Consider the following 16967-nt stretch of genomic DNA (forward strand, 5'->3'; position numbering starts at 1 on the left):
AACCCTGTCTCGAAAAACCAAAAAAAAAAAAAAAAAAAAAAAAAAAAAGCATATCCTTTCAATTTTATTTAAGTAGGGAGAGTTTAAGTGAGATGCATACAAAGGCCATAGTGTCCTATGATCACTTCCTTCCTCTTGCAGCTTTAATTGTTCTGAAGTTAAAGCAGACTTTTCTTTCTTTCTATTTTTTTAATACTTATTTATTTATTATTTATACATATTCTGCCCACATGTGTGCCTGCCCTCCAGAAGAGAGCACCAGATCTCATTGTAGATGGTTCTGAGCCACCATGTGGTTGCTGGGAATTGAACTCAGGACCTTTGGAAGAGCAGTCAGGGTTCTTAACTTCAGAGCCATCTCTCCAGCCCAAAGTGGACTTTTCTTACTTGCACGTCTTTCTCAGTGTTTAGTCATGAATACTCTCCACCCTGGTGTTCCACTATACCTGGCTCATTCTCATCAGTTGTCTGTCTGTTTATCTTTCTTTCCTTTCCTTTGGACTGTAGAGATGGCTCAGTGGTTAAGAGCACTGACTGCTCTTTCAGAGGACATGGGTTCAATTCCCAGCACCCACATGGTTGCTCACCCCTGCCTGCGACTCCAGTTCCAGGGCCTCTGACACGCTCATACAGACATGCAGGCAGTCAAAACACTGATGAACATAAGACAAAAATAAAGTATACATATTTGAAAAAGAGCATTCCCAATGACCCTGCGGTCTCACTGTTTTTGTTTCAGAGACCTTCATCTTCCACGGAGCCCTTGTTTTCCTGTCAGGTGTGACAGGCTGTTCTCAGCCTGGTGCTCAGCTCTAGTCCTGGTTGTCTTTTCCATCCTCCTGTGCTCAGGAATCTTAGCAGGAAGTATTTAAGCCACACAGCATAAATCACCCTTCCTAGAATTGTCCTTCGGATTCCTGCCCCTGCGTCCCAGTCCCTGTGAATAGATCGTTGTTTTGGCATCTCCTCAGATAACTCAGGCATGGTACCTGTGGCTTCCCCGCCTTTCTTCCCAAAGTACTAGGGATTAACCCTGAGCCTCATGCATGCCAGAGAAGCACTTCACCACAGCGAGCGGAATCATCAGCCCCTGTCTAGTCTTAGTTTTTATGTTGAAACAGGAGCTTAACTAAATTGTTCAGGTTGGCCTCACTCTGTCGGGCCTTGAGTTTATTACCCACCTGTCTTATTCTCTTTAGTAGAATGGATTAAAGGCCTCTGCTGCTAAAGGTCCGGCTGCTCTATTGTGTTTGTTTATTTATTCATTTTATTTATGTGTTTGTTTGTTTGGTTGCTTTGAGATAAGTTCTCAATATGTAGCCTTGGTTGTTCTGGAACTCCATATGTAGGCCAGATTGACCTCACGTTCACAGAGGTCTGCCTATTTCTGCCTCCCAAATGCTGAGATTGAAGGCATGTGCCCACAGGGCTTTAATCCCAGCACTCCGGATTCAGAGGCAGGTGGATCTCTGTGAGTCTGAGGCCATCCTGGTCTACAAAGTGAATTCCAGGACCGCCAGGGCTACACAGAAAAACCCTGTTTTTAAATTTTTTATTTTATTACTTTGTGTGTGTGTGTGTGTGTGTGTGTGTGTGTGCGCGCGCGTGCGCACGTATGTATTATGTGTGTGGTTTCACAAATACTACAGTGTACATGTGGACAACTCTGGGTCGTTTTCTCCTTCCTCTTTTACAGGAGTTCTAGGGGTTGAACTGAGGTCACAAGGCTTGTACAGCAAGCAACATTACCCACTATGTTATCTTGCCCACACTAGCCTGGGTATCTTGAAGTATAACTGAGATATAATAAATAAACTACACAAATTAATGCACAGTTTTGACTTAGTCCCATGCCTATGAAACAACTGCACATCTCTCTAGTCCTAGACTGTTTCTTTTTTGTTGTTTGATTTTGGTTTGGTTTTGATTTTTTGAGACAGGGTTTCTCTGTATAGCCTTGTCTATCCTGGACTCACTTTATAGACCAGCCTGGCCTTGAACTCACAGAGATCCACCTGCCTCTGCCTCCCAAGTGCTGGGATTAAAGGCTTGTGCTACCCTGTCCGGCTGCTATCAATGTTTCTATTTCTCTTGGACAATGGAGTTTGTCCCTCCCTTTGTGAGGTCTTCCTCATGCTGCATCGGTCTTTTTCTAGTCTTGCCTCTCTCTAATTTGTTTATACTTTGAATATTTTGCTTTGAAGCATCACTCAAGAAACATTAAGTCTCGGCTAGGCAGCACTATGGAGGCAGAGGTAGACAGATCTTTGAGTTTGAGTCCCAGCTATGTCTAGAGAGCGAGTTCCAGGACAGCCAAGGCTACACAGTGAAACCTTTGTCTCAAAAAAACTAAAACCAAACTAAAGCAAACCCAGATCAAACAAACAACAACAAAAAGGAAACAGAGTCTAGGGCGGGAGAGATGGCTAGGCAGTTCAGAACACTTGCTGTCTTGTAGAGGACCAGGTTCAATTCCCAGCACCCACATGGTGCATCACAACCACCCACATGGTGCATCACAGTTCTGGGGAATTTGGTGCCCTCTTCTAGCCTCCATGGGCTGTTGTACTCCTCTGGTACACATGAATTTGTGCACACACACATGCATATGAAAATCAGTATATAAGGAAACGTCTAGATTCAAGTAGAGAATCTTTCTAGGTCACTCAAGCCTGCTACAAATAAATGGGCCAAATTGATTCTTATTTTCTCATTTTCTTTCTTTCTTTCTTCCTTCCTTTCTCTCTCTCTTTCTTTCTTTCTTTCTTTCTTTTCTAGACAATATTTCTGCCAGCCTGCTCTACAAAGACAGTCCAGGACAGTCAAGGCTACATACTGAAACCCTGTCTTGAAACAAAACAAAACATTTCCTAGCTTACAAACGCCCCTGGATAAGGGTGACAAAACCAAAACAGAGGTTGAACAATTTTGCTCCATCATGCACCCATATTACCTCATCTGCCCCACGAGTTGTGACTATACTTTCTTTTTTGATTCTAAATATAAAGAGTCTTTTTAGTTGTCTTTATTTTTTGCAAGGCCCAGCTCAACCTAGGCTCTAATCTTCCTGACACCTCTCTTACAAGTCTGAGCCACAATTCTATATCTTTTCTGGATTGAATGTCCTTTTCTCTACGAAAATCTTGGCTTTCAAGGACCTCATTAATAACTACTTTCTCATAGATTCTTCTGTGATGTATCATTTTCTTAAAAGCAAGAACTATTTTCATATTCCTTTTCTTTCCTTCATGTCATCTACATTGTAAAATCCTATTTTATACTCACAGGGGTGGGTGTGTTAGGATTGAACCTAGAGTTTCACTCATGCTGCTAAGCAGCATGTTTACCGTTGAGCCATAACTCCAGTCTCCAAATAGAGTAAACTCTTAGTAATCAAACTTTCATTTTTATTTTTTGGTTTTTCGAGACAGGGTTTCTCTGTTACACAAAGCCCTGGCTGTCCTGGACTCACTCTGTAGACCAGGCTGGCCTTGAACTAAGATCCACTGCCTCTGCCTCCTGAATACTGGGATCAAAGGTGTGCACCACTTATTTTTGTTATGATGAGCTGACGTCACTTTTTAGTGTGTTTGTTTAAAAGTATCTTTAAGTGTGGTGATGCACACTTTTAATCCCAGACTTTGAGAGGCAGAGGCAGATGGATCTCTGTATGAGGCCAATCTGGTCTACATACCAAGTTCCAGGCCAGCCAGGGACATAGTAAGGCCTTGTCTCCAAAAATAAGTTCTCTATCAAACACATGGAGATACATTTTTTTAACCTTATCAACTCCTGAATATTAAGGTTGATTATACATTTATTACTGTTTTGAAGTACTTAATAAAAAGATAGGTTGGGTGGTGGTGGTGGTGGCGTAGCCTTTAATCCCAGAACTCGGGAGGCAGAGGTAGGCAGATATCTGTGAGTTTGAGGCCAGCCTGGTCTACAAAGAGAGTTCCAGGACGGCCAGGGCTACACAGAGAAACCCTGTCTCAAAATAACAAACAAACAACCCTCCTCAAAAAACCAACCCCCCCCCCCAAAAAAAAGCTGACTTGGCTAGACTGGCTGGCCAGCATCTTCGTCTTTGCAGTGTTGAGCTTCCACCTGACTTTTTTACTTAGGGCCTGGGACTGAATTTAGGTTCCCAAGGTTGCATGGTAAGCATTTTTTTTTTCTTTTTTGGTTTTTTGAGACAGGGTTTCTCTGTGTAGCCTTGGCTGTTCTGGACTAACTTTGTAGACCAGGCTGGCTTTGAACTCACAGAGATCCGCCTGCCTCTGCCTCCTGAGTTAATGTTAATATCTTAATGTTTACCTATAAAGGAATGAATCTGAGGCAATAAAATTGAGGCAGGACTCACAATTTAATCAAATCTATAGACTTATTAGAACATAAAAATGAGCTTTCTAGGGGGGAAAGATAGATAAGACATATATAAGAAATTTTTAAAAATTACATTTTGTAGTATGTATGTATGTATGTGTGTGAGGGGGGGTGGAGAGTGAGGCACATGCATGTCATACTACACATGTGGAGGCCAGAGGACCACTTTCAGGAGTTGGTTCTCTCCTCCTGCCATGTAGGTCTTGGGGATAAAATCTAGGTTGTCAGGCTTGTGATAAAAGCACCTTTACCCACTGAGCCATCTTGCTAGTCCATATTTTAAAAAAATTATTTCAAACTCTGATCTGGGATAATTTTCTAGCTTCTCCTTAGTCCTACCAATACTATTAATAACCAAACAATTATGGGTAACTACAGTTAACAGATATATAGCTTATTATGTGCTAAGAACTGTACTCAGCAGTTGGTTATCTCATTTAATGAGCCATAAGCTGAGGCAGATATTCTTATCATTCTCATTAAAATGAAAAAAAAAATCTAAAACTTGAGCATAAATTGTCATAGAGATAGTAGGTTGCAGAATCCAAACCCATGTACGTGACTGCTGTGTCTGGAGGCTGCCACTGAAATGTTGCCATTCTCTGGTTCTACCTGTGTCCCGTTTTCCTCAGCTTTGAACATTTGTGTGGACAGCTTCTTTATCCTCACCCTCTTAAAAAAGATTTTTAACGGATTTTTAGTCTTTTTTTTTTCTTGCAGCAGTTTTTATTCAGGATCCTGGAGTGACCCGGATTTTTACTCTTATAGTGCTCTTATGCCTTACTGACCCCCCCTTTGGTTTTTTTGAGACAGGATTTCTCTGTGTAGCCTTGGCTGTCTTGGACTCACTTTGTAGACCAGGCTGGCCTCAAACTCACAGCGATCCACCTGCCTCTGCCTCCCGAGTGTGCTGGGATTAAAGGCGTGCGCCACCACACCTAGCCTTTAAAGCTCTTCTTCTCCTTCTTCTTCTCCTTCATCTTCTCCTTCTCTCCTCCTCCTCCTCCTTTCTCCCGAGACAGGGTTTCTCTGTGTAGCCTTGGCTGTCCTGGACTCGCTTTGTAGACCAGGCTGGCCTTGGACTCAGAGATCTGCCTGCTTCTGCCTCCTGAGTGCTGGGATTAAAGGCGCACACCCAGCTTCTAAAGCTCCTCTTAATGAATTCTATTAAGTGGAGTGTAATGTCCAATTGTCACAAATATCGGTGGCACTTATCAGATGATTGCAGTGGTGTCTTAGGTGCTGTCTATTGGGCTTCTTAGCATCACACCTAGTTTCCTTTGCTACAAGTTTTACTTTTGCTTCTTTATTATTGTGTGTGTTTTTTTCAGTGAGGGTTTCTCTGTATAGCCTTAGCTGTCCTGGACTCCCTTTGTAGACCAGGCTGGCCTCAAAGTCACAGAGATCCACCTGCCTCTGCCTCCCGAATGCTGGGATTGATTAAAGGTGTGCACCACCACACCTGGCTTTTGCTGTGACACATTTTAGTTGATGTGGCTCTGGTGGCATAACCTAAGGTCTTAGGCATGAAGCCAAGGGCTCTACCATTACCCCACAGCCCCAGCCCTCCCATTGTAATTACTAAGAATTTGCTGGGGATTTACTTAAAATTAATTATGTTACAAACCTTACCAAACTTTCAATTTATGTATTATACACCTGTATGATTTTCTGTTATTTGATGGGCTGTAAAATGTGATCATTAACAACAACAAAAATAGAGCTCTGGGCCAGTGAGATGGTTCAGCAGGGAGAAGTGCTTGCCACGCAAGCCTGAGGACCTAGTGTGCACCACCTCCAGAAGGAACAGTGGAAGGAGAAGTGACTGGAAAGTTCTCTTCCAGAAGTGTGCCTCTGCATGTGCCACAGCATGGGAATCTCTCTTTCTCTCTCACACACAGTAATCATGAAGCTCACTCCCCCCCCCCCCCAGACAAGGTTTTTCTGTGTGTAGTGCTGGCTGTCCTGGAACTGGCTTTGTAGACCAGGCTAGCCTCTAACTCACAGAGATCCACCTGCCTCTGCCTCCTGAGTGCTGGGATTAAAGGTGTGCACCACCACACCTGGCTTGAAGCTCACTTTTCAGTTCAGTCCCCAAAATGCAAGCTGGCCTATAGCCTTTTGACATGCCTTATTAGTTTTTGCTTATATTCTTTATCTGACACAACTAAGCGTCCATGTTCATTATGCATTTTTTTCTTCTGCAGTCTTGGAATCAATTATTTTGCTAAAATATGAGGAACTGTATTTAGAGTCCAAACTCTGGACTCATTGCTCTCAGATTCTCTCAATGGACAGCATATGCTCCTATTTCTACAAATAGAGACTGATGTCACTAATACTAGCCTACCCCAGAAAGAGTTCTCTAGTTTTCTTCCATATTTGTAGCTCTCCTTTTCCGCAGGCACAAACTGGGCTCCCATTTTCCTAAGTATAAGTATCTATCGGACCAGTGTGCTGTACATAACCAAACCCCTCTTTATTTTGTTTTAACTCTTCCAAAGTCAGGTGTGCCTTCAGAGAACACTGTGCACCACGCTGTTTTCTGCATGGATACCTCTGGCTCTCACCGGGCTGCCTTTCATTCACTGTATTGTGCAGTCCTTTGACCTCACATACCCTCTGTAAGACACGTTAAATACATTTTTTCTTCTTTCCTTCTTTCTTCTTCTGTCTCAGTGAGGTAATTAAAGAGGGTATTGTTAGCTATAATTTTTAACAGATCTTTGGGGAATTGGTCAGCCCATGATGAATATGCTAAAATTATAGATGCTTCAAATTCATTGAATTTGTGTCAACTATGATTTTCCGGCTTTTCTTTTCTTTCTTTTTGTTTGTTTGTTTTTTTTTTTTTTGAGACCAAAAAGGTTTGTATAGCCTTGGCTGTCCTGGAGTCGCTTTGTAGACCAGGGAGGCCTCGAACTCACAGCGATCTGCCTGCCCCTGCCTCCTGAGCGATGGGATTTAAGGCGCAGGGCTTTCTTTTCCTATGATGTTTGCGGGAAACGGTGGACACAGAATGAAGAAAGAAACAAGTTTAGTTCCAGTTCTGAGAGACTGGCAAGTTACTCGCTTAAAAAAAAAAAAAAGCTAGACTAAACCAAGGAGAGTCACTGCCGGGGGGCAGCAGGTTGACTCACCTGCCCATCTTCCCACACAAAGTTACTCAGGGCGCTTTATTCCCTTCCCTGGATATAAATGCCCACATAAATTCAGTTTCCAACACTCGATTTGATAATCCTTAACATTCGTTCTACTGTTCATCTTTTTCCTCTATTCAATATTTGTTAAGTACTTTTATTCTTTAGTTTGTCACCTTACATCTGATTTGGTTTCATCTTTGACTAAAAAACAGTGATGGCGTGTGGTGTGCCTAGGACTCCCGAACGGTTTTGCTTTGCTTTTCGGTAGCATCTCTCTTCCCAGGGAAAAGACATTTCAAAATTTCTCACCGTCTTCCCAATTAGCATGGCAGAGCAGTCACAGCCAAGTCATGTTATTTTTAACAACACCGGTTCTTCATTCCTCTCCCTAGCCCCATTTCAAGACTGGTTCCCCCTGGGCGACTGATATTAACGGAATTCCTCCTGGAGACCAAGTCCCCCCCCCCCCCCAAACAGTGGCTCCAATCAACACACAGATTTCCAAGTTGCTCCCTGGGAATTTGGGCGCTACGCTTTCGGAAGTTTGAGTGCGTTTCACAAGGCATCCCCCGCCCCCTCCTCCCGCCGCCGCCCCCGCCCTCCACCTCGGGAGGCACAACTGTCTGACGCGTCACCCCTGTGGAGGCCCACGCAGGACGGGGGTGGCATCCTCAGTGGGCGGCTGCTGCGTGACGTGAGACGAGGCGAGGCGACCCCGGCGGGCTGAAACTTCCTAGCTTCTCTGCCTGAGAACACAGCCACTACGTCCACCTTTCTTCACCCGGCAGGAGCTTCCCCCCACCCGGCCCGAGCCTGGGCTTTCGCTCAGAAAAGAGCGGAACCTGCTCCACGCACGCACGCACGCTCTCGCCGCCCTCCACGGTCCGCAGCCGCGCGCCCGCCCGCCCGGCCGCTCGCCCGCCGCCACCGCGGCGCGTGTCCTCACGGCGCCTCCGCCCGCCCCCCATCCCCGGCCCCGCCAGCCCTTCTGCGGGTCGCCGCGCGCGGGTCGCCGCGGAAGGAGGCGGGAGCGCGCGCGAGACGCACGGCCCCGCGCCGAGCGCCGGAAGCAGCCGCCGGGCCTCGCGCGTCGCGCGCGCCGCCCCCGCCCCTGAGCGGCGACCTTGCTCGCGCGCGCGCACTAAGGCGCCGCCGCCGCCGCCGCTGCTGCTGCCGCCGCCGCCGCCGCCGCCGCCGCCGCCGGGGCTGCTGCTCCGGCTGCTGCAGGAGGCGGCGCTGGCTGGCGGCTGCGCTCGCTTCCAGTCGGCGAGCGGAGGAGCGAGCGTGCGTGTGTGCGTGTGTGTGTGTGTTTTTAAAGATGGCCGGAGCGGCGGCGGCGGTGGCCGCGGGAGCAGGAGCCGGAGCCGCCGCGGCAGCGGTGTCGGTGTCGGCTCCGGGTCGGGCCTCGGCACCCCCTCCGCCTCCGCCCGTGTACTGTGTGTGCCGCCAGCCGTACGACGTGAACCGCTTCATGATCGAGTGCGACGTCTGCAAGGACTGGTTCCACGGCAGGTAAATAAACCCCCTCAGCCCTGCCGCTGTCGCCTGCGGCCACCGGCCGGCCGCCGCCGCTGCCGCCTGCGCCTCCCTCGGGCTGGGCCGCCGCGTCGCGCCCCACGTCCCGAGACTTGGGAACGGAGCCCCCGGACCGTGTGGAGGCGAGAGCTGGGGGCCCCCCCTGGACTGCTGGGCAGGCTGCGGAGCGGAGCCGGTGGGCTCTGCCGGCCCGGCGAAGAGTCGCCACAACAAACAGGAACAAAGGGGCCGGCGGAGAAGTTGGCAGGGGAAGCCGGGGCGAGGGGACGCGGCGGGCGGCGCGGCTCCGGTGGCGGCGGCGGCGGAGCGCAGGCAGGCAGGCAGGCCCGCAGCCCGTTGTCCCCACCACTGCCCTGGCTGCCGCCGGCCGCCTCGTCCCGGGCTCCCCGCCGCCCCGCGCCTGCCCTCGCCGGGCTGCCGCGCCTGCTGCGTTTCCGGGCGGCCGCCGCTCGGTCCGGCCGCGCGTCGCCCCCGCCGCTGGTCCCGTCGCGCCCCCTTCTCTCTTTATCAAACTTCCTCGGGCGGCGGGACAGGGCGACGGGGCCGCTAGTAAACAGAGCAACAGATGAGGCACTCGCGACTCGGTGCGGGGCCCCGTGGCGGCATAGTTTGGCTGGCCGCTGGCCCACCCCGCAACACACCCCCTAGGGCCGGGGGCGTGTGGCCGGGGTCGGGGGGACATCGCCGCAGACCGTCCCCGGCGTCGCTGTCTCGCCGCGCTTCAAACTTTACACTGAGTGCGGTCTCGGGCGACACCCGGACGGCCCGCAGCGGTGGCCCGGACGCTGCGGCCAGCCAACTTTGGGGTGGTGCGGTGGCGGACGTTGCCCTCGGGTGCCGCCGCAGCCGCACCGCAGGTTTGACGTTTGGGAGAGCTCGGGCCGCCTCCGCAGCCAGGCCGCCGACTCGTGTGTTTTGTAATCAAAGTGTGAGGCTAATAAAGGGCGGCGCCACAGCCTCTTGACTCCGGCGTGGGAGGGATTCGCAGGCATTTAAACAAAGAAACTAGTTGGGGTTGGGCTCCCAAAGTCCTTATTTGGGTGTTGTGGCAAAGCCTGCGGTCACCTTTAGGTGAGGCAGGTTTTCGGGGCACGGTAGGATGTTGTATCTTGACGAGAGCCCGCTTGGGAGTTTTAGCTGATATGGTGCCTGTGGTTGTAGCAAGTATGCTTTGATTGACAGCAGGACATTTAAATACAGCCCCCGCTCCCCCTCCCCAATTTTACAGAAACATTGCACCACCAGGCCAGATGTCTTAGTCTCCCTCTACTGGTCTGGGGAGAGAAAACCATTGAAATTTCAGGGTTCTTTTCTGTGTTGACAACTGATTAGGTAGAATTTGACTTAATTCTCAGGTACAGTTAAATGTACTGAGTTTTAAACTTACACGACTCTGACAACAGATAGCACGAACAGAATGATCACTTTCACTTTAAAAGAAGGGCAATGTACTTATTTTTTGTAAAGGCAAACTTGAACAGTCTGACAAAAGGAGGGCGGGCATTGTAATGTCACTTAGAAAAGTTTTAAAAAAATTTCGTTGTACATCAAAGTGGAAAATTTTGTTTTTGTTTTTTGAGACAGGGTTTCTCTGAAGTGAAATTAGTATGTATCAAATATTTCCAATTCTATATCTACATTTTCTGCAACCAGAATAGATTATCCAACATTTTTAAGTTCTGAAAAGAATAAAACAAGAATTAGTTGCAATTGCAGAAGGGTTCCAGGAACTATTTGACAGAAATACACTCCACTGTGTAATTCAGGGATTATATAGCTTAATAAATTATAGACTGAGGGCTTTAAAGCTTCATTTATTGTAACATGGATGCTGGGGAGTCAGACTCAGGTGCTCATGCTTGAGCTGCGAGCCCTGTTCACCCTGGCTTTTGCTCTCTGTCTCCGTGTCTGTCTTTCTCCTGGGTTTCTCTGTATAGGCCTGGCTATTCTGGAACTCTTTTCATAGATTTGCCTCCCCCTGCCTCCCAAATGCTGTGACTAAAAGCATGTACCACCATGCCCAGCTGCAGTTGTTGGTCTTAAGTTAGGTGCCTTAATGCTAGAGCATGACAAACCTCAGGTGGTTCCTCGCCATTTTTGTCACACATTTGAGTACCCGTTTGTAAACAGGATTTGAAGAGGCACTAAAGAGCTCAAGTATTGCCAGGCGGTGGTGGCGCAGGCCTTTAATCCCAGCACTCAGGAGGCAGAGGCAGGTGGATCGTTGTGAGTTCGAGGCCAGCCTGGTCTACAGAGTAAGCTCCAGGACAGCCAAGGCTAACACACAGAGAAATCCTGTCTCGAAAAAGAAAAAAGAAAAAAGCTCAAATATCCTCTCCTCACAAATATGTGCAGTTTCATCCATGAAAGTGACTCAGGTGAGCCCAACGTCTCATCATTGAGATGTTAATGTGGTTCATAGGTCAGAAGGTAGAAAATGTGTTCATGCTGCTGTGCCCCATGAAAGTGCTATCTTTTAGCAGGGTGTGGTGGTGCACGCCTTTAATCCCAGCAATAGGGAGGCAGAGGCAGGTGAATATTTAAGTTCAAGGCCAGCCTGGTCTACAAAGCGAGTCCAGGACAGCCAGGACTACAAGAGGAACCTTGTCTTGAAACCCCCTCCCCATCAAAAAAGTGGTATCTTTTTAGTAAGTTTAATTTTTAATTGATAATTTAGAACTTATATGTCTTTTCTATGATTGATATTTATTTATTCTAATGAGTCATTTTTAAATCACAGAGAAGTGTTACATATGTATTAATTATTAATTATGTGAGAATTGGTCCCTAAAGGACAAGGCATATCTTTAATAACAACCCTCAGGTTTTAAAAAAATAGTCCATCTGCAGAAGAGTAGGGTGGATAAGCAGTTTTTATGTGGATAATTTGTATTTTGTGTGTTTCTTTCTTTTCTTTTTCTTTGAGACAGGGTTTCTCTGTGTAGCCCTAGCTGTCCTGGAACTCTTTGTAGACCAGGCTGGCCTTGAACTCACAGAGATCCACCTGCCTCTCCCTCTTGAGTGCTGGGATTAAAAGTGTGTACCACCACTGCCCGGCCAGATAATTTGTTTTTAATTTATTTATTTCTTTTAAAATCTGTTATTGTCATGTGTGGGTTCTAAAGACGAAGCTCAGATTGTCAGGCTTGCATGAGAGGCATCTGCTATCTGGGAACCTCAGAACTTGTCTTAAGGCCTTCCGTGATACAGCAAGACTGAGACTGCTAACCTTTGGTGCATGGTGTGTAGTCAGGAGTTCCACCTCTTAGCCTGCATAAGCCTTTTGCAAAGGAGAGAATGAAAGAATACTCAAAATCAACAGGTTGTAATACATAATAGATACCCGGGTCAGTGAGCCGAGAGATGTGCTGGATTCTCCTAGGGAGCTTCCTTTCAGCTTAAACACAGAGCTCTTCCTCTCCAGTCCTGGTGGATGTGAGACAGTGCAGGCCCTCTTTGGTGCTGCCCATCCTATAAACTCCAGGCTGTATGACTTTGATAGTACTGTGATAGCCCATGAAAAAATGCATCGTTCTAGCTAAGTAGTCTTAGCATGTTTGCGGTGTCTTTGTAATTATATATTCTTTAGACTTCACAAGAGTAATGTGTTACAAACATTAAAAAGTATAGAGAAGCCGGGCGTGGTAGCAAACGCCTTTAATCCCAGCATTTGGGAGGCAGAGTGTCCCCCCCCCCCACAAAAGTATAGAGAAATAGAAATAACACGAAAGTCCATATCTTTCATGGATAACCACTATTTAATGTTTGAGGTATGTCTGCAAATGCATTTGCATACCAGAAGAGGACGCTGGATTCTATGGGACTACAGTTACAGATGGCTAAGAGCCACCATGTGGGGAGCTGGGAATTGAACTCAGGACTTTTGGGAGAATAACCATTGTTCTTAACCACTGAGCCATCTCTTTAGCCCCATGACTTTTGGTGGGGGTAGGGTGTTCCGAGACAGGGTCTCTCTGTGTAGCTTTGGCTGTTCTGGACTCAGTTTGTAGACCAGGCTGGCCTCAAACTTGCAGCTATCCACCTGCCTCTGCCTCCCTTAGTTCTGGGATGTGTGTCACTGTACCCAGTGAGGTATGACTTTTTTTTATATCCTTAAAGAACAAAATTGGGATTTGCTTTATGTATTGTTATCTTTTTTTTTTAACTATTATGTACTTCCTGTCATATTTTTAATGCTATTTGAAGTTTTTTTAGTGGCTGTATTTTTTTTTTAAAGCTGCATAGTGTTTGATTCTACAAAAGTGTAACATTTGAAAGTCATTTTCCTCTTATTACTTTATTTTCCTACTCCTTGCATTTACTAATGGTAATATGATTTACACCCTTTAAACCAAAATTTTATGGGTATCTCTATTTCCTTAGATTAATTCATATTCAAAATTTTTTGAAAAAAAATTGGTGGTTAGAAGATGGAGGTGTTTTTGACTTGACATGTCTTTGCCGGGCTGTCCTCCGAAAGGGTATTCTGTTTGTTCTTCAGCAGTGCCTGGTTTAGTTCCCTGTGGCTTCAGCAGTATCAAGTATTAAAACAGGACTTTCTTTGGAGTGTCAGCTTCTGAATGCTGACACAGACTCAGCAATTAAAAAGAATGAACTGTTGATTCATGTAACACCGTGGACGAAGCTCACAGGTGTAGAGTTTGGCATCAGAAGGAAGATGTGAGGTAGGCACTGCTTTTCAACCCAGCACGTGGGAGGCACAGGCAGCGAGAGAGAGCGCTGTGAGTTGTAGGTCAACCTGGACTACACAGCAAGTTCCAGGCCCTCCAGGCTACATAGTGAAACCCTATCCTCAAACAAAAAAGTTCAACAAAAAGGTTTTAAAATTTAAGAATTGGCCATTTTGGTAGCCAATAAACATTTTGTAAAAATGTTTTCCTTTTCACTTGAGTGGGAGTGCCTGCTGTGTAGTACCATTAAGTTGTTTGTTTAGTTTGTAAGGTGCTGGGTGCTGCTCTTGATGCTAGGAAAACAGCAGAGAACACGACAGAAGCTTCAGTCTGCACCAGCACATTCTAGTGGGAAGAGTGAGAAGCAGGTAGGACAAAAGAATAATGTGAAGAAAGTTGAACTGGGGAAAAGACAGGTTAGGATGTTTGCATGCCATCTCTCTGTGGTGAGCTTATGGAAATGTAGTGCTCATGATGCTGACAAAGTTCTGGGCCAGAAGCCTGTGCCACCACACCTGCATGATGCTGCATTTCTTTTTCTTTCAGCCCAGCACTTTGTCACACTTTCTGATCCCTTTTTTGTGGAGAACAGAGTTTAGAAACCAAGGTCTGGTTGGCTGTAAACTTGGTGTTATGTTTAGGCTTTCTCAGTGGACAGCTAGGAAACACAGTATAACCCACACACATGCAGCTCTATTTCTAGACTGTTACGGTTATTTTTACATACCTGTGTTTGTTTCTCTTAGTTTATTTCTTAACCCAGCGATTGCACTAATAATTGAGACTTTTATGTTTGTTTATAAGGATTCACAACACAATCTTGAGAAGGTTAAGTCTGTTCTGTGTTATTCTGACTCTGTCTTTGTCAAAATCCCAAGTTACTTGCTTTTCAGTTCTTTCTTTGCTCCAGCTAAATCTTCTTCATGTCTCCTGCACCTCTGCCTGGGGCTGAGTCCCCTCCTTCCTCTTCTAACTCCTCCTCCCCTGGCTGGCAGGGAAGTCCAGCCCTATTCTCCCCGCCGCTCAGCAATTGGCTGTAAACTGCCTTACTGGCGTACAAGGGGACAATTGGGGAACAGAGTTTATACAACATTGAGACAGGAGATTCTCAGAACAAGGCTTGTAATCAGATATGGAGGATATAGAAATCAGCATTTGAATTATACAGTAACCTTACGTCAACAGTAGACCTTCCTGTCCACACAAAAACCATAAACTTTCGTAGTGGCACCTCGTACACTAACAACACATAGCTCCTTTTAGTTTTTCTCTTCCCACTCTTAAATAGTGGTAAACTTAGCTCTTATCTAGAACATTCTTATTGTTGACTCTTAGTGCTTGTATAGCAGAGTCCTAGAATTACTAACATAGCCCCATTGTGAGAAACAGATTGGCTTAGTAAATTACATTCCTTATATAGTTGCCTTTAGCTTTACAACATTTAGTAAAAAATATTGTATGGCATTGTTTTTCTTTTCTTTTAGGCATATAAGACATTATGAAATGGGCGTGAGAAGTCCATTACCTGAAGGTAAACTCAGGCCTTCCCCAGCCTCCTGCAACTCCTTCTCCTTTCTAATCCTTTCCTCTCCACCCCTTGTAAAAAGCCACTTGGCTTTCTTTCCCTCCAGAGAGGGTCTCACTATGTAATCCAGGCTGGCCTTGAAATCACAGAGAGCCATAGCTGTGATTTCAGCACCTGTGCAGGTGAGGCAGGTGGATCTCTGTGAGCTCGTTGCCACCTAAGGCTGCATAGTAAAAGCCACCCCAGTCACTTCAGTCCCCCAAATTTGTGCGTGCTGTCCTGCCCAGTCCTCAGCTTTTAAAATTTGTTTTAAAGAATTAAAAAAAATATGTGTAATGTGTTTTGTTTGCATGTATGTATTTACATGTCTAGTCCCTTGGGGGCCAGAAGGGACATTGTCATCTCCACTACCCTGAACTGGAGTCAGTTGCCAGCTACTATGTGGGTGTTGGGAATTGAACTCTTGTCCCCTGTCAGAGTAGCAACTGCTCTTAACTGATGAGCCACATCTCCAACCCCAGGTTTTCTTTTCTCTTTCTTTCTTTTCTTTTCCTTTCTTTCTTTCTTTCTTTCAAGAAAAACGTTTCATGTGTCTAAGGTTGGTCTCAAATTTGCTATGTAGCTGCAGATGGCTTTGGATTTTGACCTTTACTGCACCCAGTTGAGGTGCCGCTGGGGATATTGAGCCCAGGGCTTTGTGAGTGCTATGAAAGCAGTTTACTAACTGAGCTGTATCACTAACCTAACCTGGTTTATCTTTCTTGCATGCATGCATGGGTGTGCTGAGGATTGAACCCAGGGCTTCACAAATTCAAAACCCACTGTCTATCAATGAACTATATCTCCAGCTCTTGTGACTTTTTTCTTTCTTTTTAAATTTAAATCACAGCTGGGGGGGGGGGTGGTACACACCTTTAATCTTAGCAGTCAGGAAGCAGAGGCAGGCAGATTTGATGCCGGCCTGGTTTACAAAGTGAGTTCTAGGATAGCCTGGGCTACACAGCGAAATTCTGTCTTGAAAAACCAAAGCAAACAACCCCACCCCAAACCCAACCAACAAACCAACCAACGAATAAAACCTCTTAAATTACATTTTTATTTATTATGTGGGCATGTGTTAGTGACCATGCATGCACTGTGGTGTGTGTGTCTGTAGAGGTCTCGTGCCTTTGAGGTTGGTTCTCGCCCTTTCCCCTCGTCCAGAGGCTGAGCGCAGGTGACCAGGCTTTTGAGGCAAGCCTTTACATACTGTTTCATTCTTCCCATGCTGGGAATCAAAGCCAGAGCCTTACACATACTATGCATGTTCTTTTGTTCTTTGCCTATTTTTTTTTAAAAAGTTTTTGAGACAGGGTTTCTCTGTGTAGCCTTGGCTGTCCTGGACCTGCTTTGTAGACCAGGCTGTCCTTAAACTCACAGAGATCCACCTGCCTCTGCCTCCCTGGTGCTGGGATTAAAGGAGTGTGCCAATATGCCCAGCCATTCTTTGCCTTTTAAAAAAATTTACTGTATAACTTCCCATATTCAGTTTGACAAGGTTTTCTTGTTTTTTAAGTCCCTGTGATCATAAAACTCTCATGTGGATCCTTCAGGTCTTAGTCCACTTCTCTGTTGTTTGTGGGTGTTTAAGTTGTTTATACTTTTTGTAGTTACTAACACTTCTTTTTTTTGTATATATGTAACCAC

At 46.2% G+C, this 16967-nt stretch overlaps 1 protein-coding gene across 1 annotated transcript in view; it reads left to right on the top strand.

The window, feature by feature from the left end:
• Positions 1–8698: 8698 nt before the first annotated feature.
• KDM7A (lysine demethylase 7A) overlaps positions 8699–16967 on the top strand; it is a 67074-nt gene continuing 58805 nt past the window's right edge. Inside the window, exon 1 of the mRNA XM_084786340.1 lies at positions 8699–9041. Within this exon, the coding sequence (XP_084642466.1) occupies positions 8848–9041 (194 nt within the window). The 5' untranslated portion in view covers positions 8699–8847. The remainder of the gene's footprint in view (positions 9042–16967) is intronic.

This window comes from Acomys minous (assembly GCF_964271855.1).
Source record: "Acomys minous genome assembly, chromosome: 6".
Taxonomy (NCBI): domain Eukaryota; kingdom Metazoa; phylum Chordata; class Mammalia; order Rodentia; family Muridae; genus Acomys; species Acomys minous.